The 26,638-nt window shown below is 39.1% G+C and overlaps 1 protein-coding gene across 4 annotated transcripts in view; it reads right to left on the bottom strand.

Moving 5' to 3' along the window:
- LOC130583799 (inositol polyphosphate 4-phosphatase type II-like) overlaps positions 1-26,638 on the bottom strand; it is a 111,596-nt gene that overhangs the window by 39,114 nt on the left and 45,844 nt on the right. For 3 of the 4 annotated variants that reach the window (XM_057383382.1, XM_057383381.1, XM_057383380.1), the window contains 6 exons: positions 26,450-26,627; positions 21,492-21,704; positions 15,661-15,805; positions 5,052-5,224; positions 3,411-3,534; positions 2,356-2,473 (listed from right to left, as the gene is read on the bottom strand). In XM_057383382.1, coding sequence (XP_057239365.1) covers positions 2,356-2,473; positions 3,411-3,534; positions 5,052-5,224; positions 15,661-15,805; positions 21,492-21,704; positions 26,450-26,627 — 951 coding nt within the window. The remainder of the gene's footprint in view (positions 1-2,355; positions 2,474-3,410; positions 3,535-5,051; positions 5,225-15,660; positions 15,806-21,491; positions 21,705-26,449; positions 26,628-26,638) is intronic. The other variant, XM_057383379.1, reaches the window with a different exon arrangement.

Raw genomic sequence — 26,638 nt, 5'->3', positions numbered from 1 at the left:
TTAAAAAACACTTTGTGAAATCTCAGAGATAATTCTTGGTAACTTTAAAAAGTCTGCTACCAATTGCACAATGAAAGCAACTGTCCTGGGGGGCATCGGGCACAGCATCGCCAGCCGGGCACGGGGGGATTGTCCTGCTCTGCTCTGACCTGGGGCAGCCTCACCTCCAGTGCTGGGGGCAGCTTTGGGTGCCACGACATAAAAAAGACATTAAACCATTAGAGAGTGCCCAAAGGAGGGCCACAAGGATGGTGAAGGGCCTTGAGGGGAAGCCGTGTGAGGAGCGGCTGAGGGCACTGGGTCTGTTCAGCCTGGAAAAGAGGAGACTGAGGGGAGACCTCAGTGTGGCCTTCAACATCCTCACCAGGGGAAAAGAGGGACAGGCACTGATCTCTGCACTCTCCTGAACAGTGACAGGACTCGAGGAAAACTGCCTGAAGCTGTGTCTGGGGAGATTTAGGTTGGATGTCAGGAAAATGTCCTTGACCCAGTTGGACACTGGAACATCTCCCCCGTGCACCAATCCCGACAGAGCTCAAGAAGCGTTTGGAAGAAGCTCTCCCACACATGGTGTGATGATTGGAATGTCCTGTGCAGGCCCAGGACTCGAACTTGACAATCCTTGTGGGTCCCTTCCAACTCAATRTTTTGTGATATAAAGAATTTTCTAAAAGTACATATTTTTGCTTCTCATTTTGTTATTTAATCTTTTTGAATGTGAGTTCCTGAACAGAACTTCACTTCCCCTGGGTGGCCAGGGTCAGCCACCCACACCAGCAGGACAGTGCAATGCTAGACAGTGCCACACACTTTGGGTTGAATTGTTTGTGCATACAAAATCTCTTCTTAAGCACTTCCCTAGAAAGAACAAAGACAAGCGAATACATTGACTCTTCAAGATAACAATTTGTAGCTTGATTTTCTGTCTTGCATTTCTTCAGTCTTTTAGTCTCATTTTAATGAGCCACACCATATAACAACCAAACTGATCTAAAAATTGAAGGTTTCCTAAACATTAACTAGAAAATAACTAGGTTTTTCACTGTCTTTTCTTTTTATGGTTGACTTYCAATGCTGCCTGATAGGAGCAGTCTCATCACAGCTCCAAGAGGAATGGGACTCCTCCACATAAACCTTATAGATTTTACTTTTTTCTGATCCCAATCCCATCCAGTGAATACCTGCCAGAAAGTACAGTACAGTATTTAGGGGCAGTAGCTCTTCTTCCTAAACACTGACTACTCCATTAATCCAGGATGCCTGAGGCAGCTGAAAGCTCAGGTCTCCTTCAAGTCCAGGACCTCCTGGTGTGACAGTTCAGCAGGCCACAGCAACAACAGCAAGCCAGTAAATTCAGCTACTGGATTTTTCAAGATTTTTGACTGCTGTGGTTTACAAAGGATGTATTCCTTCTGTTTTAGCCACACACCATAATTATTCTTAATTATTCCCAATGTGTTGCCTATTGTACTCCAGCTTTCCTGCTATTTATTTCAATCCTTTTTCAGAAAGCCCATAGGATGAGAGTGAATCATCCAGAATAATTAAGTAAATCAGTGGTGAAAGCCCCCTTCAGAGGAAACATATTTTCTAAAAGTTGCTGCTTTTAGCTGAATTTAATTTACAGTCATCTTAAGAGTAATGATACTATTAAGGAAGTGATTTCTGCAAAAGTAAAAACATTTGGAGCTTCAGACTAGAATAATAATGAAGACGAAAAATCCATTCCAATCTTGTTAACCCACAAATAGCCAAAATTAATGGAGTATTTCAGTTTATGTCCTGACATTCCACAGTACTAATGTGAGATTCATAAAGTATGAGTGTYTTTGTGCAAGGATTTCTGAGGTTGTGTATGTCCTCTGTGATGTCCAGGAGCAAAGAAAGGCTTTCTTTTTCAAAAGTGACCACGAAGTTTTGGCATCCAACTTTTTCGGTTTCCATCTTAAAAAGAATCAAGGCCGAACTCTTGGAATYGAAATTCCATTTGTCACACTGAAATACAAGTTCTGGACATTCGAAACCAAAGTTTCTCAGAGGCAACATTTGTAAATAATGACCTTGTCACCTGTCTTTGATTCAGTGTCTGTGTATGAATAATGCACCGGCAGCTCTGCACAACCCAGACATTGTTCTGATTAATTTGTATCAGTAATTGGAACCTCTAGCTTTCCATCAAAAGAGTAACACAGAGCTTACTAGCTTTTAAAATCCCTACTACCTGACCTTCTGAAAAGTAAAACTACTGCACTTTCCACAAAACAGAATTCAGCAACAAGAAAACCATTAGCTGGGTTTTGTGTTCTGCAGATTAAAACCGCAGCTTTGTCTCCTGGARCCCAGGAAGGTTCTTACCGCCTCCCAGTTATAATGGGCAAAAAATCTTCTGATTTGGCTTCGATGACTTTAAACATTACTTTCTGCAGATCTGAAATGCCCACGGCCATGTCTTCCAGCATTCCTGCTTCTTCACCTACACAAAAAGATTAAAGAGGTTATTAACAGAGTTGGCAGATCAGTCACTGTATAGGTTATAGTAAAGCAAGATGAGGATTATGTTTTCCACTCTGTGCATCTAAAAAATCACAGTCCTAAATCCACATTAAAGTAACCTTCATAAAACCAGACTGATTTCAAGCACTGCTGACAATTTTGTGGCATAAATTATGAGAATTTAGCAACTCTGAAAATCAGCCTGCTCTATATAGGCAAATAATAACCTCAGAAAAGCCATTTTTGTCTATTCTGAAAATGTTTTTGAAAGTCTGCCCTGCTGATGGAGGACAAAGGTTTTGAGAACAGTAACAATGAGCATCATGCAAAAGGGGACAAGACAGAAATTTCCAAGTGAGTGACTCCATTAAACAGCAGTAAAAATGCTAAGTCCCTCTACTTCGGTCAAAAATCTGTGATTAGGGAAAGATTCCAATAGATMTAGTTCAAAGTTTGAAACATAAGGCAACTTCTCCCTCCCTTATTAATATCTATCCAGTAAGGGCATCTTTAACAAACTTAAGGAATTAAACAGTTTTCAGGCTATCTTCAAATCAACAGCCCTGGGGATCAGGGCCAAGGCTGATAGARGCAGTAACTGTTTAAATCTGCTCTTTAGATTAGCTTTATAAACCTGATATTTTGGGTGAGGTCTGGGTGGAACAATTATCRGCTCATGTTCTCAGAGGAACTCAGAATAAAATAGATGAATAATTTTTGCTTCAGAATTGACAACACAGTATTAATGACTTCAGCTGTGATGTTATGTGGAAGTTTAGTGTCTCCTAGGGATAATATTTGTTGATTCAACAAGTCAAATTACTGRAAASAGAGCAGAGATAAAAATAAGCACTTCCTGGGTAAACTTCTGGGCTGGATACCTAAGGAATTTTGTTTTGTCCCAGAGCAATACTTACTATATGTACTAAGGAGTCCTTCRTATTGCACGAGCAATCCAACAGTATGAAGCTGTTGTAAAAATCCTTGATCATGTAAACCTGTGTGCAATTTGATTATGAACCCACAGACCAATCCAGTGAGCTATAAAGATAATTAAAAYACATGCAATTAAGGGRTGCACTGTTACAAGACAAATAGTTMAGATGAGGCTTGTTATCRTTATACACAACAGAGGTAACATCTAGATATWGAGAAAACAGCATAGATATTTCTGTTTAGTRACTATATACATGATTTCATAATAATATATTWTTTATGCCTTTTTTGTGYAYAAAGTAGTGAAATATTCCCTTMATTTATGTTAGATAAGTTTAATTTGTTTTGTGGCATTGTGCATTATTTACACTGACATAAATCAGACCAGAACCCCTGTAGCCAGGCTTTGAACACTTAGGACTGTGAATTATGATGGATTTGAAAGGGTTCAACATCTAATGCAACTGAGCCTCCTTGGCAGTTGCAACACATAACTTTAGGGAGAAATTTAGTGAAATATTTAGAAAAAAATGTATCTGAAAAAAACATGATCTACAGGAGAAAATGTAAAAAGCTTCAGTTTACCTTCCTTTACCAAGGGAAGACAGTTCTGAGAAGAGACATGATAACAGTCTTTGAACACTTAAAATACCGCTGCAAACTGAAAACACTCTGCTCTCTATTTCCTAGGTGACCAGGAGAAAAAAATCCCTAATTTGAATGTTGCCTAGCCAGTGCCTGGTGAGGSCACATCTGCAGTGCTGTGCTCAGTTTTGGGCTCATTAGGACACAAAAGACAAGGAGCTACTGGASAGGGTCCAGAGGAGGGACACAAAGATGATGAGGGGTCTGGATCACCTATGAGGAGGGGCTGCGGGAGCTGGGCATGTTCAGTCTGGAGAAGACTGAGAGRAGATCTCATTAATGCATTTAAATATCTCAAAACTGGTGCCAAAAGGATGAGCCAGAMTCTTTTCAGTGGTCCCCAGTGACAGGAKGAGGAGCAAAGGCCATAAACTCAAACACAAGATACTCCACCTCAACACGAGGGAAAACTTCTTTACAYTGAGGGTGGCAGAGCACTGGACCAGGCTGCCAGGGGAGATTATGGGGTGTCCCTCTCTGGAGAYATTCCAACCCCACCTGGATGTGTTCCTGTGTAACCTGCTGTGGGTGACCCTGCCCAGGGAGGGGGATKKGACTGGGGGATCTCCAGGGATCCCTTCCAACCCTACTTGTTCTGGGATTCTGTGATTTTGAGTACCAAACAAGACATATTCATGCTTGAAAACTTCACACTTGAAAAATATATAACTTAGGAAGTCTAAAATTAGCTGTATGGACCATTCTTTGTACAAAAGCCAGATAAGGCAACTTTTCCAGACCACAGCAGACCTGTTTCTCTAACTCAGTGTTACAAGTACTATGGATTTCTATTTAATACTTATTTCCCTACTGCATCATAAAATATTTAGGTGAATATCATGGAAAAGATGTTAAAAGTTATAAAATTGGAAAATTAAAAAATAAAACCAACAAAAAAGAAAACCACAAACACAGGCATGAACAGTATGCTTATAATTACAGCAAGAGAAGGAAGGAAGGGACACAAGACAACCTACTGCTTGGCTAAAGACGATGTCTCTCCTTAGGGTCAGCATCAAACACTGGGGCAAGCCACAGGCAAGTTCCTGGAGCAGGACAAAGGCCATGGATTGCTTGGCCCTGGTCACCACCTCTCCCATGCAGTCCTTGAGCGTGATCACCAGCGGGTAGAGCTGCTCATACCAGTCACCTACAACAAGACAGGTCATCTGTTCCACTGTGGAAAAATTGCAGTGAAAAACCCTTTTCTGCAAGGCAGGACAGCTGCTGGATGTGTGGATCACCCTACCCTTTCAAACAACCCTGCAGCTCTCCCCAAACCCTCGTGGAACCAGAAATGCCACCAGAGAATGTATTTAAGGACTCCAGCTTCCCACTGAGACTGAGGTTAAACCCCTGGCCTGAACCTGACTATGCCCCAAAACAATGGCCTTTTTAACAGTCCAAACATCTGTGTAAAACTTGCATTTAAGTGTTACAAATAGAAACACATAAAACCTCATTTAGCATAAGATAAATACAGTGAAGATGAAGATCTCCTGTTCTTTCCAGGACTTACAACTGGCTACATAAGAAATGAAGTAGCATCAAAAACCCAAAAGCAGGGAGAATAACCCCATATTTCAGAAAAAAAGGTGGATGCTGGAGGGCAAAACACAACAACAAACAGGTATCTGGAAGGATATTACCTACTTAAGGTACAGGCTGGAAATACAATAAGCTTCAGATCATATAAATTTTTCTTTTCAGCTACTCTCTATATTGTTTTCTTTAAACATTTAGAGATACTGAACTCATTGAATTTTTAGCTACTTCTATCAGAGAGAATTAGAACTATTTTGACATATGTTTTGCCCTGTTAAAATATATGCTAGGATTATCAGAAAAAACAAATTAGGGAAATGCTTGAAAAATGGGACTCCTTGATACATTACAAATGAAACAGAGAATGGAGGAAAATCAGAACAGTTTATACAAACTTGCCCAATTATCCCAGCTGTTCCTAAATTTTACAGGATTTAATAAAATCTGACCTGCACTGTAGTTGCATATGGCTTTGCCTACCCCATAAGCTGAGCAAATAATAAAAACAAATCCCCTTCCTTCAGAATCTACATCTTAGTTTCACTGTATACTTTAAAACCGTTTAGAACAATCTATATAAAAGCTGGGAATGCAGCTGACTTAACACAGTCCATCATTGGCTCGTATTTCCTGAAGATTAGTGTAATTAAGAATCAATGATAAATAAAACCTGTTGTAATTAGGTGGAAGACAGCAGTGTGTTATTTCAGGTAACATTCTGAGTCAGGCCAGTGAATTCTTGTTAGTGCTGAGGCAGTTCTTTGGGCAGGGAGACACAGCTGCTCAGTCAGTTTGGCTGAGCTCCAGATAAACACAGGACTTAATAAAATGTAGCCTAAGACTGGGGAGAACTTTGAGAGCTGGGAGAAACCACAAAAAGTAAGAAGCAGGAAAGGGGAAAAGGACAGAGCAGGTTCAGGGAGCAACCTGAGTTCCTTTGTTGACTTTGTGGTCAGAYAACACATGTTTTAACACAGTCATACATATTTAAACCTGAGTAATGCAGACTAAGAAAGTGTTTCCTGGAAAACAGCGCTTCTGAAAGGAGTGCCATCCTCACAAAATGGATCATAAGCCACCCCCAAGTACAAGCTCCAGCAAAAAGAGGAGATTTTATGCATGCCATTGACTAGCAGAGTGATGACACACYGCATGCCAAGGTCTGGTGTACGTGTTTTAAAGAGACTCCTGGAAAAATGGAGAGCTTGCAGAGCAGAGTTACCAAGATTTAGAGTTTAATCTCTTAAGACGATGGAAAAGGCTGAGCAGCAACTTGACTTGCCCTCTTCATGAGGAGAAAATAGCAAGGTCTAACAGGGGTGTTTATTCCAGGGAATAAAAGCAAAAGAACAACCAGAGGCTGCTGCAAAACACAGACTAATTTAGAAATAAGGTAGACAAAAAGGTGTGAAGTCAGAGGAGATAGAGCAGGCAATCTAAACTCTCCTTTCAAGTCAAATTACAGTCATTTATTAATTTAATCACTAAACATATGCCAACGAGAGCAACTGCAGCWAAATAAGCCCAAAAAGATGTAAAGCACCCTGAACCAACGAGCAGGGCTGTACATGGTAAGAATTGCATTTGTTACTTACTTGAGCAAATAATGAAAAAGATTATACTTGGCCATTTTAAAGTAGACTTGAAGGTACAGCAAACAGACATTGTCTGTGGGAAAGCAGGGCTGAGGATGTGGCAAATCCTCTCACAACCAGAGTAAGAGGAAAAGCTGGGTTTCTAGAACTAACCACAACTTTTGTACCTGCTATTACAGTTTCAGGTTATGTGGATAGGGGTAACAGCCTTTTTCATAAAAGAAGAGCACATAGGGACAGGATGGGGGGAATTGATTCAAACTGAAGGAAAGTAGGTTTACACTGGATATTCGGATAAAATTCTTCCCTGTGAGGGTGGTGAGGCACAGGAACAGGTTTGTTCAGGGACGTTGTGGATGCCCCATCCCAGGAAGTGTTCAAGACCAGGGCTCTGAGCAACCTGGGATAGTGGAAGGTGTCCCTACCCACAGTGGGGGKTTGGAATGAGATTTARGGTCCCTTCCAACCCAACCTGTTTTTTAATTTTGTGAATAGAGGGGGTCATATTCTGGCCACATGACGCAGAACACTTGGATCTGTTTCTCCTGAGCTGCCACTTAAKGGCTCCACCTGCGCTGTGGATTTCTGCTTCTTCAGGAACATAACTTTGTGTTTGTCCTTACTGAACTGCAGTCTAATATTTCAGTGCTCCATTTCATCAGGATCCATTCTAATCCTGCTCCCTTMGTGCTTAAAGCCTCTCCCAGCTTTAAGCATCTACAAATTTTATAAGCATCATCCATATTTCATAAGGCAAGTCAGTAATGAAAATACTGAATAATACCGGACCCAGAACAAATGTAAGTGGATTCTCCTTCATGCAGCCTTCCAGGTTGGCAGTAAACAACTGATAACCACCTTCTATAACAATTTTCCAAATTATTTTGCACCCTTATGGTTTACCTTATGGTAACTTCAAGATAATTTTCTCAGAACACATTTTGGGAGAGAGACTACATGCTCAGAATACTAACTTACTAACATAAGTAATTTTTATGTGTAAGAGTTGCATTTAAAAGGAATTTGAAGATTTGAAATTCTCAAGAACATTTTTTCATTAAAGGACATTCACACAAAATTTATTAAAAATAAATCCTACTGAGTACTTTATGTCCCAAATAACACAGATCCTTATTTATATATGCATTTGGCTTTTTGGAAAACAATAAAAATTGTTTAGAAAGAATTTATAGAAAAAAATTTATAGAAAACATAACCTTAGCAACTGAGAAAATATAAATTATTTTAGAATATAAATAGAGTTACACATGTTAAAGGGAAAAAAAGACAACCCTTGAGGGATTAAGTTTTCCAAAATAATCTACTCCTTGCTCACAATGCAACTTCTTATCTCAGTTAATAAGGATGTCCAGTCCCCAGAAGGTGGTGCTAGTTGTCAAACATGAAAGGGATTGCATTGTTGAAAAAAAAAGAACATTCATGAATGGAAAAGTATGTTTGCATGCTTACCCTCTTATTTTGAATCAAAATAAGAGGTGCATCAGAGACTGACATCTTAAAAAAGACAACTCTGGGAAAAAAAGGTGCTCAATCTCTGCTCTGTTAAGGTTGCCCTGTGTCACTTGTTATGCAGGATGTCCTGCTGCAAATACTCCTTATGGAAAATGAGTGAGGGTCATTCATTAACAATGCACAAAGCTCCAAAAATCTGTCAGTAGCATCTACTTATCTGTAAGTACTGTAGCTTGTAAGTTGTTCCTTAAAACTGAGAACCACTGTGAAAGTGAAGATAGTGAAACAAACAAACCAAGAAGAGTTGTGGTTTGAACCTACAAGTAAATTCAGTAGATATTGGAAAATAACATTGTCCATATGCAAGGCATAAATATGTAATAATAATACAATAAATAAAAATGTATTCTTTGTAATGGGAGCTTTAAAAACCTGATCTAAATTCAGACTTATGATATCTGGACCTAATCTGCCACAACACTCGATACCTGAGGATGCTGCTTGCTTTTGAATTACTGCTGACATGTCTAAAGGAGTTTTCTTTGAGTAACTTTGGAAAATCAGTTTGTATAAATTTTAGGATACAGTACCTTTCAGAATACCTGTGTAGAATCACTTCAAGAAAGGAATGGTACGAATTATTGTTTTTTTGTTAAACACCTCCTCAGACTCACACAGATATTAACCCTTCAGATCTCATCTTTCTTTTAAATTAAAATTGCAAGATTTGTATCCACAACACAGCAGAAAATCCTTTGAAAAAGGCTGAAGAATTAACTGAATGAGCAAACATCTCCAAAAAGACATTAAGAGCAAGAACAGAAGCAACAAGGAGGCTCCAAGATGACTGTCAGGTCACTAAAATGACATGGACAGCCTGTCAGTTTGGAATACTTAGCATCCAAAAAAGCTGTCAGAGCCTACTGATGAAGCAAGGAAATTCAATACAAAAATTGTGCTAGTCAGCCTCTGGAAAGGAAACTAAAACAAGGCATTAAAGCTAAACATATTAAAATGAAAAATGGAAGGATGAAATTAAAATGATAGTACAACCACTGCACAGTTAGAATGAGATTAAAACAAAAGTGTATGTTCAACAAAGCACTGAGCAGATATTCCATGTCCATTGCTGAGAGAATTGTGGCAGCTCAGTCTGTGACAGGATTTGCCCTTTGGTTGCTGGAAAATGCCCTTCAGTCCCRTGTTCCTGTAATCAACAGGGCTGCCCAGGCAAAGACCTGCTTAGCACCCAGCCACTCAGCTCTGCATGCTCACAGCCAACTTGCAGTATGTCAAAATACATGTTAAATTTGATAAAGTTTGGCAGAAGAGCAAGCTCCTGCTCTTTTCAAAGCCAGGCCCACCGAAGTGCTTATTAAAATAAGTTGGTAACCAAAAAGGAAAAGCTTCAGCATAGCACACCTATCTCCTTTTGCCCTGGCAACAGAGAAAAAAGCCAATTCTGTCACTGCTGYTTGTGACACATAAAACCCATGAATGGCTTTAAGTCACCTCAAAACTTAAATGGTGTGAAATTAAAAACTAAACCTGAAATTAAAAGCAAAAGAAAGCAAAATGTTGTATTATTAAAGGAAAGGAGGGCACTACAGACATATGGTAACAAACATTACAGCAGCTACCCACTAGATAACTTTTCATTTGGGTTAATCACTTACTACCTGCTCATATAAATAATCTATGRTAGAATTGAAATAATAAAGGTAAAAAYAACATAAAGGTGTTGTCTTGATATGACAAATAGAACATTAGGCAAACTCTGTTTTAAGGARAAAGGCAGGCAAATCAAACCAACCAACCYACACAGAGAAGCAGTAAAACCCTCAAAACCAGCATGAAATAATTAAACCAGTTTCATTTTACTGACCTAGGACAGCAACAGCCTCTTAATAGATTTTAAAGGGAGTTTTGATAAACTGACTTAGAAGGGTTCACATACTCAGCTTTGCACCATAAAAAGGTCATTGCCTTATTTCTTCATCTTGCCACTCAGCTCCTGGAGCTCAGTTTAACTGCAGCATGAGGGCTAAGCTCTCTGAGAAAGGATGAAGCTTCGTGCTCACAATGCTGCAGCATTTCTCACAGGATCACCAAGAATCTGAGTAAGTCTTCCTGGTGTTCCTGCACTTTAAAAAYCAKSAGTTTGCACAGTTTGGAGGYCCAGAAGAATGATTRYGRGTTCTTGGGATTTGTTATTCCATTGTAGTCACCCAAGATTTTCTACACTGTCACATGGATTAATAGTGAAACCTGAAACCATTTAATCATACTTATACAGGTATCTCAGCAGGCTTAGTCACAATGAAAACAGAAAAAGAAGACACAGGCAATAAAAAACAAAGCTAAGGACATCAAACACACTTTAAACATAGGAGTAATGGATAAATCTTGCTCTATGAATGCGGTGCAATTAAATATTCTGATACTTTGTTTTAGCTTGTTGATTCATTTAAAYAGTCTTTCTTTCCCTTACACAATTTTCAGCTTCTGTCTATAGCCTAAGTATTGGAGAACGTACTGCTAAGGAGCTGTCTTGTGTGCTGGGCTACATTCAGCCCAGGCAAGGATCCTGTCAAAAAGAAAAAGATGACACAGAAGTGAGAGGGGAAAGGAAAAGGCAAAAGTAGAATTCATTCAAAAACAAGCTTAAGGGAAAAGGAAAGAAAAATKTGAGGAAGAGGAAGGGAAAAGAAAGCTTTTCAGAAGTGATTGCTCAAAATAAATTATGTCTGCTACTCAAGGAAACACARACCACAGGAAAACTTTTTGTCTTCCTGACTAAATGATAACTTCTAATAAAARCTTTTATGAAGATAAAAATAAAACYAGAACATGGCTCTRTTTCTCACTTCTAGCAGAATTGCTTTGGAAGGGATGCACTGAAGGGATGCAGCACCTATCACCAGGGCACTGAAAGTCAGAAAGTTTGAATCTAAACTCATGTAGTCCCCAACRGGTATCAGATAATACCAGAAAAATTAACCCACACCTGTCTTCAGCAATGTGTGTATGAACAGCTGTTTCCTCTAATTCCAGGTAGGAAATGTGGCACCATTCCTGAAGTGCTCTTTGCTACCTGAGCTGAAGGTTGGCAGTGGCCAATTCACAGAGGCTGAGGTTCTGTAATGCACTTAAGGGCAAAGTGCAGGTGCAATCACTGCCAACTCACACAGTCTGACAGCGTGGTGGATCCTGTGTTCCCAAATCAGGGACTCTCACCCAGAGGCAGCAGAGGAATAGCTGGGTGGGAGCTCTGCTACAAGGAGCAGATGGAAACAACACGGAGATCTGTCAGGGGCTGTGTAAGCACGRGAGCAAGCTGCTGTGTTCCACTGGCACCTCTGATGCTGCAGGACAGGCTTTCACATTCCAGCTCTCATGGAAAATGAAAAGGCAAAAATAAAACGAATTTAATGTTGTCACATATTTCTCCAAGGCAAATCAGACTAGAGTTGAAAGAACAACAGAAAACAACCCCTCTCCTTTAAAATCCTTCTACTGTTCCTGATTTATCCTGCAGAGGAATCATAATCCCGCAACTGATGAAACCATAGCATGTTACCTTGGTAACTGTAACTCAAATTCAGTCTTTAAAATACACTCAAAGGTCAGACTGCATGAAAAGTTAAGCTTAGGAAGGTATAATTCACATTGAAAGGCAGGGTACAGGGAAAATGTACCCTGATGTTTCCAATTACAAAGATTCCAAACAATAAATATGGACATGTTTGGAAAAAAGGAATAAGATCACACAATGKCAACACCAAGACTGCATATATAAACCTACTTTAGGAAGCTCTGAATATATGTAATAATAGCTTTTATATTCACATGAAGATGCTATTGCATCAAATTATTGTCATAACATTTTCTATCATCTAAAATGAACGTGCGCATTCTTTGAAATATTTTTCATTGCTACATGCTACAAAATAAAGGGTAAGGTTTACTAAATAAGAAAAAATTTCATCCCATACTTCAAGGCATATTTGTCAACATTTTGTTAAAAACTCTGTATTCTTTTTTCTTATGAAAGCAGCATAATTCTTCTGAGGATCAACTCCAGCACTAGAGCAGTGTCAGACTCAAAGATCAATCTGTGCCCATACATTTACAGTGTTAATGAAATATATTATGCTCAAATATGCTCAAATTACATATAATACATAATAGCAAGATGTGGAAAGCTTTTCATTTAGGTCATGTTTGTGAATAGTAAATAGCACAGAATTCTGTAATTTTAGAAATGTATCCATGAGTGTACACACACCTTGATTTTGTATCTAGGAAAATGAYATGAACTCACAACCAGGCTTCAAGTGTAAAATGAAGAAGAATTAAGGCCAAATTTATGASTCTAAACTTGGAATCTCAACTGCTGTGTAGGAGCTTCATGGTGCACCCTTAGGATTTTTTGTTAATTTTCAGAGAGGGAGATGCAGAGAAAAACAAACATCTAAACCCACTCTCACAGAGAAGTCAAGCATGGAAAATTCTGGCCCCAAAGGCAATGGTTTTGAAAATCATTAGGCAACCACTTTGGCATACACCTGGGTAGCTCTTCAGAAAGCTCTGTCTTTAAAGTTAGTCCTATAAAAGAAAGCAATTTTAAAGCATCTCCATTTCTATGTGACCTTGAAAGTCCTACAAGCTGTCAAGGCATTCCACAAATGAAAACTTCCTCAAAAAGGAGAATCTGACAACAGAGACGTCTGCCCCACAAATCTCTGCAGTTCTCATGTGATTGGGTGTTACAGAACTTTCAGGACAGCTCAACAAAAGCAYTGACTCTGCTCTCACTGGAGGGCACCTGCACTGATTCAAGAGAAACAGGGAAGGCCCTGAAATGAAGGAAAAAGAGAAGAATTTATTCCAGCACCATAGCAGCTTGATATTTTTTGTGTCCCTGGCCCACCAGCTCCMGAAGACAACTTCTCAGCTGGATGAAACTCACCTATAATTTTTGAACCATTACAATTCTTATCATGGCTTAGCAAGATCTACCTTCCATTCTACTGTGATGATGGCTTATTAAAATACTTACAATTATGTAACTTGCAATTTTTTTTCTTGGCTTGCGACCTAAAAGCTCTAACCAATATTTCATTTGCTGTGTAGGGTGTGAACCTGAATCAAAGCTGTAAGCACACTTTTTGTAACTAGAATTAAAGACTTAAATGGACTTGTTAAATCCATCTCTTGGCTTACACAGAATAACAGAGGACATRTTCAGRGGGTTGGAGAGAGTGAAAGAAAATCTGTTAAAGTTTGAATTGCTAGTCATGACAGAAAGCATTCCAAAATAATTACCCTAAATCATACCTTTTCTTTCAGATGGAGGAGAGAGGTCTGGGAATCTRAACTTTTGTTCCATAACCATGAAATGCAGGTAAAGCCCACGACCTGTGTGTCTATGCAGGCACACAAATGCACTGCAGCCACTGGGGGAAAGGGTGCTACTACTACYAYTTTACCTRCAAAACATTTCTACAAGACATAYTGGACTTCTAAAAATAGCAGAAAAKCTTGTTAGCACCACAGGGAAGAGAAGGGAGTTAGGAACAAGAACAATATTCAATTTTGTGCTTTTAATCACAATGGATATGCTTGGGYTCACTATCTAAGGATTCTTACAAGTTCAAAACTACATCTACGTGACTTAAATATTTGTACTTTCTCTGARGAAGGCAGGAATAATGTCGAAAGCTGTGTTGATACTTTGCCTTCACTAGAGAACAGAGTTAATATCATCTACCTCTCTAACTTGACATTCCTGGCAGACAGAAAATTAGAGAAGGAAACAGATAAAGAATAAACTGTTCTCTGGACAATTCATACAAAATCAAGTCCAACACTTCTGTACTGAAAACAAGGATTCCTGGACTCCAGAACAAATCTCTCATATTGGTAAAAATGTAGATGTCGCAGCTTCATTAACAATCAACACTACAACCAGAATCTCACAGAACTCACTAGTACTGCACAAATGATACCCAGCTGAAAGAGTAATTTTAATTCTTATTGTGTAGGAAAGAAATTACAAGTGAGTACTAATAACTTTAAAACTCTTGATATAAAATGTTGCCATTTAATTCTGTGGGGAACACGTAAAGGAAGATGCAGGACAAAATGCACAACTGAAAAAAGAAAAACTCTAAACTATGCAAAGCTCCACAAAATAAAGTAGTTGTGTTGGTTTGTTGTTTTGTATGGGGAGCTATTTGTTTTATTTAACTGAAGAAGGGCACAAAGTTTAGCTCTGATTTCCTCGTGTTAGGACTACCACCACTATCACCAAGGATTTGTTTCATTCATTGCAAAACACTTTCAGACCAGAAAGTCTCATCAGACTTATTAAGCAGRTCTAATCTGTTCATAGAGAATGCAAACATGAACAAGCCATAGGAGATCAGAAGATTTGGGGGTAAGGACCTGCTGWGGACAAAATTTTCTTTACATTATCTCATGAAATTTTTCTACTGGGCCTTTTAACACAGGCTGACAGGTATATCCAGGTAAAAATGAATTTTACCAAATTAGAAAACAAAAATCGTATATTGCCTCAGAGAAGGGGAAGGGTTTGTAGAAGAATGACACTCATACAGAATGTTCACCTTTTCTTGCAGGTTTCCTACAGGCCAAAACACTTTTTTTTTTCCCTCAAAACAGTACATGCAAATAAAATCTATTGTAAATTAAATTACATCGACCTTCAAAAAGAAAACATTGTGGTTTCAAAAGGTTTACACTGTAGCACAGACAGCTGAGCATGGCAAGCACTCTGAGCAGTCTGAGCATATGGTAAATAACCTCCCTACAAGTGTGGAAAACCTTGCTGTTAGCACTCTCATCAAGATGTGAAGTCTTCTTTAGATGACTTTCCTGTAGCTGTTTAAATTTGTATTTACTCTACTCAATGATTTAAAAAAKAAATAAATTAGGGGGGGTTGCTTACCACCTGTATGCACCACCTTGCAATCTGCTGCTGAAGGCTCRTTTTCACCCTCTTTAGTGTTGCTGATGGTGTCTTTTTCCAGCAGTCTGTCCACCATGGCAATAAGGCAGTTCAAACTTTTTGCCACATTAGCCCACACCCTGTCCTGAAAAGAGCAGAATTATCACTGCATGTTACTGAAGAAGGAAAAAAAAAAGAGATTCCATAGTAATTTATTAACACCTTCAAGTGGAGACAGACTCATGTGAATGACTAGAAATATCAGGTGTCAGCATATGACTGCTTCTCTCATTCTTCAGCTTATTACCAACCTCAGCCTTCCTCTTGGAGCTTTTTCTGGCAGTGCAAACAAATCCAAACTGTTACGGTTTTTAGACATGGGAGAACACGTGCTTCCAACTTGACATGAAAATGCAGGAACTGAGCAGTTTGTCTATTTAAATGATACCTTAAGAGTGTAGGCATATTCAAAGCCTTGCCAAATCAAACCTTGTGTGGAACTGGCAGTTCTGTCATTGTGCTTAAAAACTTCTTTTTGATAATTTAACATATCCTGTATTTTATCACATCAGTTACTCTGCTGAAGAAAATCTAAAATTCAARGACTAGAATGAGAAACTTGCTGTCATGGCATGTTCATTAGGCAACAAAATTCCAAATTCRTTCCTCCCCTCTCACATAAACTGCAGCCATCACATTTAACTGAGTTGATAATAAATAAGAGAATTACAGAAGCAATATRGTGATAGCAGAAATTCTGTATGAGTAGAGACTAAAGAAATAATGTGGAGTATAAGAAAGAATTGTTATGGAAGAGATAAACAGGGAGGGTCCTCCAAGTGCTGGACACTGCAGAAATCACAGCTCTTGCACCCACTTTCATGGCACAGAATAAGGAGAAAAACAAGCCATGCAAGAAATGAGACTGCACATGAAACAAGCAATCAGATTAAAACAAAACCATAACAAATCCACAGAAATCCMGAGCATGCACATGTTTTAATGCTGAGTCATAATAAAATAAAATAATGCAGAGCAACCAGACTTTGCATGAGGGTTAAAAATGGGAGGATAATATCCCAACTTTGCTTTGTACTTTACAATGCCAGCAGCATTATGTATAAGTCAGGTCTTCAGGCACCAAAATGGAGTTGCAAAAGACAGTGAGACAGAAGGTTAAAGGAAACTGGAAACTCAGAGCAATGCCATAGTTCCATATAAATGTCAACACTTGGAATTTGTGGGAAGGCAAATCTAAAACAATCACTAAGGCAATCATTTAAATGTAATGTAACTTTTTGACTACATGCCACACTTAAGGCCTTTCCTGACCAGAAGGACCTGATCTTTCCCTGTCCCCTCCTCCTGAGGATGCACCCTGTGATGAGTGACAGAAGCACRGGCTTGTCCAACCTGTACAACAGAGTTCCTATCCTCCAGCTCCCCAAACCTGATTACTGGAGCCTTCTTGTGGGCTGCCTTAAGGACAACAGAGCATTCAGTTTATAGCTGAACACAGAAACTATGGTTTCATCTTCTCCCTAGATAAACTCAATCTTTAACCATACTACGAAAAAGAGGCAGGTTGGTCACACCCAAGCAGAACTGCATTTAATCCACAAATACTGTTTTTTAAAGTGCTGCATGTACAGTGCAACTTCTGAAAATATCTGCACCTGTACAGATGAAACAAAGCATTAGACATATGCATATCTGAAACTCACATGCTTAGATACAATTAAAAGTCAAAAGACAGAAGACAGGTGTAGATTCCTTCAGAAACTTTGTTCTCTATGCACCTCAAGAAATCCTGAAAAAAATTTAGAATATGTGCAAAAGAACTGCTTTTTATCACCTGTAACTATGATTTTGGGGAGAAGGCTTCTATGAAGAGCAGTAAAATACTGAAAATAGTAAAAATTCRGGCCCCCAAATACCAGCAACTTTAGCAGAGTTGTGAGGAAACTTCAGGGCTTTCAGTCACTGAAGTTGCTCAGGAATATTCAACTCAAGTTGCTCAGCRTGGCTACAGCAGTGTAATTTCCCTTTCCTCTATCTGCTGGGCAAGTTTAATCCCAACACAAAAAGCATTAAGCTCTTAATGAGCATCTGGAGTTATTGCACAAGCAACAAAAATATGAACCCTTGTTCCACTTTGGAAAGAGCATTCTTCTCTTTTCAAATCAACTATTAACCCAGCATTGAGATGATGTCTATGCAATATTCACACAGACATTCCCCGAGGGTTTAGAAGCAAAATTCATAAACATCTGTTGACAGAAAGCTCACTCCTATTACCATTTATCTGGCTTTCTTATATACAAGCAAGTGAGAGGAGCAAGGGGCTGTCCCACCGCTCCTTTTCTCCACACAGGAGGTTCCTGGGATTGCAGGCAGATAGAAAAAGTAGAGCTATCATTCATTGAGATGTTACTGTGTTTGCACCAAAGGCAGTCACATTTTTCTGAGGGCTGTTGAAATTCTGTCGTTTGGCAGGAATAATTATCAAGTAAAAATGCATTTTGCAATCAGTGGAAATCAAGTGGCTTTCTATGATTCTCCATAAGAAGAAATTCATCCATTTCACATTGTCATGCACTATTATTTCCAGAATATTATCCTGTAGTCTAACACATTTTCCACCCACCTTTCATTTCCTTAAGCAGTCTATTTTCAATTTKCCTAAGAACAACCTCACAAGGTTGATCATTTTACAGGATTTGCCAGGTTGAAGGAGAAAATAGAGTCCACGCAGCCTCTTAAGTAAGTGAAGGATCAGGAGAAATATTCCTGAAGTACACTGAAGTACTAAGACCCTAAGCAGKATGCTTTTCCCCTGATCACAGATTTCCCACTAGTTGCTGGAACCATGTGGATGACAAGTCTGTGGTATGGGAGAATGAAAGAAATAAGGGCTCTGTCTGCCTCCCATTACTGCTTCTTTAAGTACAAAAGTCAAGGCAATGACAGGGAAGGTGGAAATCTGTAATAGGGCTTGACCCCACTGAGAAAATGCAATGACATATTTACATCTTCTTCTAGAGTTCAGAATTCATTTGGGGTGTTAGGGAGTCCTGGCACATGTAGCTGCATGTTGCTAGTTAGAAATGGTCGTGGTCACACCTCTRTTGTCACCTCTGCTGTGGCACTGGCACACAGACACGCACACTGAAAGATCCCCATGGAAAGCCAGGCCTGGGCATCAGTGAAAGCTGAGTACTTTTCCTAGGACAATTGAAAATGAACCTGTAAAATAATTCTCTTTCTCCCACCCAACTGAAAAACAATTTAATTAATTTCCATCTGCCCTGAAAGTATCACTAGACAGTAATCCAGCTTCTTTATTTTGGGGAGCAGGAATGTATACTCTTCTCTCACTGCACCCAGGTGCACGCTGTCCCCCTAAACCCTGCTGGCTGGTGGAGGTCCAGAAGCTGTCTCTTCATTTTCGAAGGATTCTCAGCCTTTCTGAATTCACTGCAGAGTTCCCCAGTAATTTTTTCTCCCTCCATATACACCACTGCAGTTGGGTACTTTACTCAGGAATGCCAGGAATGACAGTGCACCTCCATTTCCAGTGCTCTGAAGCTGCTGTGTCCTTCCTGTGGGTGGATATTCAGGTATTTCCTTAAGATYCTTTGGAGCTCAGCTCACAGATAAAGCAAATATCTTAAGCAATGTGTGTGATTAACCCCAGGATTATATCCCAGACACATCAGTCTTTCAGCTCCCTGTCTGATCACCACATCAGCTCTTGYAGGGCTTTTTGGAAATGCCATTTTATCTGCCCTTTGTAGTTTTTGCATTTACAGCTTGGTCAGAGGTGCAGAGCAGGGTCAGCTCCAAGGGGCAATGTGCCCACCTTGTCTTGTATTATCCATGAAGATTTSCTTCATGCCCTCCTGCAGGGAGGTTCTAGGATGGCAGGAGCAGCTGGCAAGAGGAGGAGAGAATATCGACCCAGAGGCAAGGTAAAACTCTCAAGTTAAATATTTCTCCTCCAACAGTGATGCKTTCCTGCTGCCTGTGCATGGTGCACCAATATAAACAGCTTAATCCAGGCTGCTGCCAGTGACCCTGGGATGAGTATTTGTATTTCTGTGATGGTCAGAAGGTAACAAACTCATGGGAAGTGGAAGGAACAGGGTCAGCTTAAGAAGTTGTTTCAGGATTTAGATTTCAGGCAAAACAGAAGTTGAAATTCCAATTGCAAAATAGAACACTAGTGCTTGATAAAAAGAAAAAGCTCACAACATCAAAGGAGTACACAGTACTGTGCATACAAAGCAATATATCTAAAAGTTTTTTCCTTTACAGTTGATTTTCAGAGTAGATTAATATTTTTTCAAATTTTATATGAATTTATTCTTTCTCTTTTAATCTTGCTAATGACAATTGGATCATTAAAACTCACATTATCCATCACTTCTGCTGACAGAACGAACTGAAATCTGTACAAGGTTTAATCCTTCAAATTCAGAAAAAATCATGAAGTTTCTCTAGTCTCAAATACTGTCTCAAGTTTGACAGTGACTGACTCAGCTTAACTGAGAAAACAGTGAAAGATACACCTAATTTTGAATCAAGATGATCTTACTAATTCAGCAGCAAAAATAGATGCACTTTCAAATGATGCATTTACGCATTTTAATAGATGAGGACCAAGCACCTGGCAGATTTTTTTTAATCCATTATGACAAAGAGCAAAACTATCTTCTCTTCAGAGATGTTAAATTGCAGTACTACATTAAAATACAGCTACCACAAAAGCACTGTTTTTTCCAATGCAAAATTTCACTCTTTTATGACACCTATTGTGTTAKTTATATTTCTGAACGTTTCAACAGTTGAAAACAAACATTTTGGCTTTAGTTTAAAGGAAAGAACCACCATTCCAGCCCCTCAGGTTGTAGAGAAAACAAGAAAAGCGAATTCAAGGCTCTAAAACCAGAGGACAAATAAAAGAATGAGTCATTTATTGTTTAAATCTCATGACTACTTAATGCATGGGGATGGAAATAATTGCCTTTTCTCTAGAAGAAATATATTCTTCTTCCCTTATTCTTGGTGTAGATAAAAATTACAGTTCAGGTGCAATACCATAGCTCACAYAGGTTATTAATTATTTACAATGGAGATGAATATGCTGGCATCCTTTACATTTATGAGAATTCAGTGATGAACTCAAAGTATGAGCCTTCACTGAATAAAAACAGCTTGAGTATGGATGTAACAAATTAACACATCTCTTATGAAGGCATCTACCAAAATAATTGATTTATAAAATCTCAGCCATATAAATAATACATATCTTTGAATGATATGCTAAGAATGTAATAATCTACAAGTTRTGTTTAATTCTTTTACACAACCTCTAAGAACAGAGACTAAGGGAAAAGGGCTCTGTTTTGCTGAGGGTTAATTCATGAGTATTTAAACTGGTTAGAGCCTGAGGGCTGGGGAGGGGTGCTGGAGAGGGTGGGGAAGAAAAATACATTTCCCTCTGAACAGCATATGCTGTTCCAGTCCTTAAATCTGCCCGACTACCAAAACTAATTCAAGTAAGAGCAAAGAGCACTATTTTTCTGTCTGGGAAATGAGATATTCATCGTCTTCACTGTTATATTCACAAACAGGCAGTCTCAGAGCAGCTCACTGTACTTAGGAAAAGCCTTCAAATTRAGTTTCCAAACCTGTGATGTATCTGAAAAACACAATTTTATGGTTTTGCACTGCACAGACACGGGACAAGGACGCTCAGGGCTTGTGCTTGTTTGTGCTGATTTGTAGGGTTTCTCATTGAACACCAACCAATGTTTCTGGCCACTTACCCACTCTTCCTCGTCGTACTCAGAGTGGTGGGGTATAGAGTCCTGCCTCTTGATCTGAGAGGGATGGTCCTGCTGCTGGGCATTGTCCCCTTCCTCAGCACTGCTCCTGGGCACCGCTGGCTTCTTGAGCACGCAGCCAGGTCGGGCAGTGTACAGTGCTAGAAGGGCACTTCTGACCAGCTGATCCTTGAACGCGTGCACAAACAGCTCCGTCTGCAAAAAGGATCAACCAGGGAAAGGTTACACCAAAGAATGGAGCATTGCTGCAAACGTTCACACCTAAACATCCCCAAGCAGAGCGGGAATTTGTTTCAGGCCTGTCTGAGAGGCAGAAAGTAAAGCAGGCCAACAAACACTGAGGAACATTTCAAGGGTTTTAGGGATATTGATGCCTTAGGATTTTTCGTTTCTATATTTTCATGCGTCTGTATTCTTGTAGTCCTCCAGTACAGCACTAAAAACTATCTTTCTCCCATCTTTAGACAAAACAATCCCTCTCTGAGCCTGAATCCAAGGACACCTCGCTGCCTCAGAGCCCCAAAATATGTAAACAACAGTGAGTTGGGGGGGGGGAAGCAAGTTTGGGGTGATTGACATCATCACCTGTAAAGATCATTGGGGGATTGAGGCCCAATATGTTAATAAGACAGAACTTAGAAAAGTATAAAAGGTGAAGATCTCGTAACTCGGTGTCCATTTTGGGTACAGCCTCAGGAGAAGGCTTTGTCTGCCCTAATGTACCAGTAGGCCTGTTAGGCCTGGATTAAAGTTGTGTATTCTCATTCTCTTAACTTTGTCTGGCCTCTCTTTCAGATCAGCCCGATTGATAAGGCATCAATATCATCACATTCTACAATCCCGTTGTGCTAAGGATTAATACAAGAGTACAGTAGCTGTGATAGTGATCATAATCTTTTCACATTTCATTCRAATTCCAGATTTCACCTGCAGAGGMAAACCTCAACAAGAACCACTTTCAAGAGTAACCAACCATGGCACAGTAATTTCTGAATAAGTGTCAGATAAAACATGAATAACCAGTTTAATCCTCTACCTAAATAAAACCYACCACTGCTGAAACAGCAGTACCTGCAAAAGTAATGTTTCCAGACATAAATTTCATTACATGTAGGTATCAACCCTTATACTTACTTATCAGGGTAGGCGAAACCTGATTTCAAGCTTGATTTTATGAATTATTTAAAGAAAGGAAATCCTGAAGTAGTTTTCAAAGGCCATCTGAAGATGCTATTCAATCTCTGTATAATTTTTCTATGTTGACTGGTACAGCTGAAGTTTTACCATATTTACATKATCCACTCCTACTCAACTTATTTTCCTTGCCTTCCTGCCTCAATCAGCTCCCAAAAGTTTACTGACATTTAAGACAAAAAGGCTCCAAATAAATTGACAGTTTTCACAAGGCTCCAGCTGCTGGGCTAGGTACTTTCTTGAGAAGTTTTTACTTTTTCCCGTTTTCATTAGGTTTAGGGGGAAAAAAATGTTAATGGTTGCATATGGAAAGGCTGAAAACTTTTACAGCAAATGAATATTGAAAGTTTTAAAAATAAGAACCTCAGGCATATCTGAGGTAAGTTATTAATTTTTAAAACCAAAATCAGGACTTCCTTCAGACTTGATTTGGGATTCTTTAGGCTTGGCAACACTACTCATCTCCCTGGCGATTTTACCAGACCCATTCCTTCTCCCCCTGACCAACTTGGTGCCTGAGGGAAAGGGTGTTTTTTAACAGTTTTCTGCATTTCCAACTTCCACATGGTGCATGTTTGGAGAATAAATTACTCTTTGGGGAATATTGCTATCAAACCCTGCCATTCTTTGCCTTACCATGCCAAAATGAGAGTTCTTCAAGACTCTTCTACAGTTTCATATGAAGAGAGTTGAAACTACATTATTCCTCTATCCTTAGAAATGGCAATATCATGGTTTTGCTGAGGTTTCCATACCTATCTTCCCCGCAAAGTCTGTTTGAGATCATTCCAGCTCTCTGCTCAGGCATGGACACTCAAAAAAGCTTTAAATTGCAGAAAATTGTGAGTATTGGACAACTTGATTGGAATGTCCACTATGAATGCAATGTATATTAGGTAATGATCTGAAAAGTTTAAGTTATATAATTGTATAGAAATATCTCATAGGGAAAATTAATTATTTTAAAGCAAATCAGTACAGAAGCAAGCCTCCATTTTTTTTCATACAGAAATTAAAATGATTCTCTAATTAAATTCCATTCAGAGATCCCATTGGTTTAACAGCAATCTACATTTCAACTTCATTTTCTAACAGCTCWGTACAACTAAATTTGCAGAACATCACTATTTATGAAATTGCATTGAAATCACAAAATGAGCCTATACAAAGAAATTAAAACTTTGCAAATTCTTTTAGATACTCTACTAAAGAATATTTCTGCAAACAAAGATAGGCWTAGCTGGAAAATGAATTTATCAAGCCTTCTGCAAGCTGCAAATGCTGATACAGTTGTCRACAGCTAAAGGTTTCCTTAATCAATTAACAAAAACTGATGATAAAAGGTTAGTCTCAGGAAAACACTACAGTAAATTGCAAATTATATGTGGAGAAGTRAAACCATGCTTAATATGAGAAAATAAGCTCAATTTAAGAAGTAGCAGTGGAATTATTTGATTTAATTTTCCACTTTCAATCCATGCAGCCAGTCCTTCCATTTCGAGCATGAACACTTAAATGTAATTCACATTATTGATAGCTCAGATTTACTCACTGCTACCTAATAATTATAGAAAGAATTATTCTATATATCAAGCTTATATTCTATATATCAAGTGATTTACTTTTTAATAAACTTGTGGAATTTAATCACCAGGCAAATCATTTTTATTACTTCTTTAAACAGCTGTTTCATTTTTAAATTTCTATGGAGTTAAACTGTAAGAACATTTTTTTAACATAGAAAAAGTATAGGAAAGATGGAATAGCAGAAGCACTGCGTATGCCTCAGGAATATAAGGAGATATCATGTAATTTTATTTGGCAGAGTGTGTGCTACTCTATCTCAAATACAACCAGGGACACCCTGTTAGTCCTGGTACTTCCATACTGTACTAGATCATATAGATAGGTTATTTTAAGACATCAATACAATGCTTTGAATTAACTATGTGGGATCTTATCACAGTATTGTATGAGTTCAGTCAATTTGGGTGTTTGAAATGGTATTTCATTCCCATGAAGTTGTTTCTGGGTCTTTCATCTCCATTTCTCTTCCTTTCTGTTCGAGCAGCTGTCCCACCACCCTTGCTGCCTCAGCAATGKTTCCACCCTATCATATTTGCATTTTCCATCTTTTCCTCAGTGTAAACTTGGTAATGGACGGGAAACAGGTACTGAACCATTCATGCAGCAGTTTGGACAACTGCATTAATCTCTTCTGAGCAAAAGGTGGAGGCCAGAGAGACATCCATGGAATACAGCCTGTGAGAATCCTTCTGGGAGCCCGAGCTCATGTACTAACAGCAATTTAATCCTGGCCCTGGAAAGTTAATATGAATATATACAGCTAAGTCACCAGCTATAAATATAAAATATCTATGACTTTTGCAAACTGGATTAGATTGTCTTTTTTTGCCCTTTCTTATAGCGAGACTCTCCAGCAGGCAGAGCTTTAGCAGCATGGGCTGCCTTCAGCACCTCTGAAACCATCCCCTGCTCCTGCCCAGAACTCACACACACATTCCTTGGCAACCACACTTTGGATCTGCAGAACAAACACTCCTTTGCCTGGTTTGGCTCACCTGTGCATGGAGATTTCTTTGAACCAACCATCAGCAGAGCAGGTCCACTTGTTCCATGCACAGCTGAAAATGCCCTCCGACATGGAACAGTACACTATAATTGCTACAGCCCCTCTCCCTAAATTCCTCTGTTTCATTTCCAGGATGAATTCCTGCTTTCCTCTATTATCTCTGGCATTCACAGTGACTCCAGTGCTCTCAGAGTTGCTGTGGATTTACACATCTGCCACTGASAGCAATGTTTCTCTCCCCCGTGGCTCCGGTGCAATGCCTTCCCAGCAAGCAGCTGAGCTTGATGTTCGGATTTGAAACTCTCCCACWGAAGGAGGAACTGCTGGGATCATGGTGCTCAACAGCCCACAAGGGCTGCCACTCCCCAATAGCTGAAGATATATTGAAATGGTTATTGATGGYGTTAYRAAGCCATCCTGGGATCACSTTCCTGAAGGGATGGCCCATGGAGCGATGGGGAACTCTTTTGCAACCTCACAGCTGGAGGGTTTATATTTTTATGGGATAACATATGCTGGGAACTACTACAAGCTTCAGCTAATCTTCATTATCAGTCTGTGAGATGGGCTGGAAATATTATCTTCTTAATTTAGAATTAAAGAAACTAACATGAGGAAGAGCCTACAACTACAGAGGGATCTCATAGGAGAAAGAGAATTAAAAAWTGAGGTCTCCTGGTGCCAACTTCCTAACTTCTCCTTCCAGGCTGCATCACCATTTCTGATCAGGCTATTATCTAAACCTGATGCACAAACCTGGCTTGAACTATCTCCCACAAGTAGCAGCTTGAAGCACAACAGAAAGAGAATTAAAAATAATGATTTATCATACCATAAAATTATTCCTAAATGTTGATATTTTGATAAACCCCAGTATGTGGCCACTAGAGGATAAAGAAGATACATGAAATTAAATTATTTAAACTTTTAAATAAAGGCAATCTTTTTAGATTTCATTAATTTTCTATATGGAAAGCCTACAGAAATGCTTAWTACATTATTTTTCTAGTAATAACATTTTGAAGCTTATTTTAGCYGAGTTTATTTAACATTTCCTGATGCTCTGAAAAGTCAATTTATGCAGTAAAAAAAACCCCAGCAATTAGCGACTTGGTTATTCCATTTTCCACGGCAGTGAAGATTTGAATCTTACTTTTTCTGAAAGCATCTTTAAAGAATTCTTCAAGCTGTCTGGAGAGCGTTGGCTTGCAGAGCTGAGCAGCAGGTCTGCATGGCTTGATATGAGAGGCTGCAGATGATTGATGTTGCTGAGAACTTCCTTTGCCTTGGCTGTGTTTTCAGGTGAATAGTAAATACACTGGTACCCAGTACTGTGATAACA

This window comes from Malurus melanocephalus, unplaced genomic scaffold (genome assembly GCF_030028575.1).
Source record: "Malurus melanocephalus ecotype Western Australia unplaced genomic scaffold, MMel_1.1 scaffold_628, whole genome shotgun sequence".
Classification (NCBI taxonomy): Eukaryota; Metazoa; Chordata; class Aves; order Passeriformes; family Maluridae; genus Malurus; species Malurus melanocephalus.
Note: the sequence above shows the minus strand (reverse complement) of the source record. Positions and strands in the feature narration are given on the sequence as shown.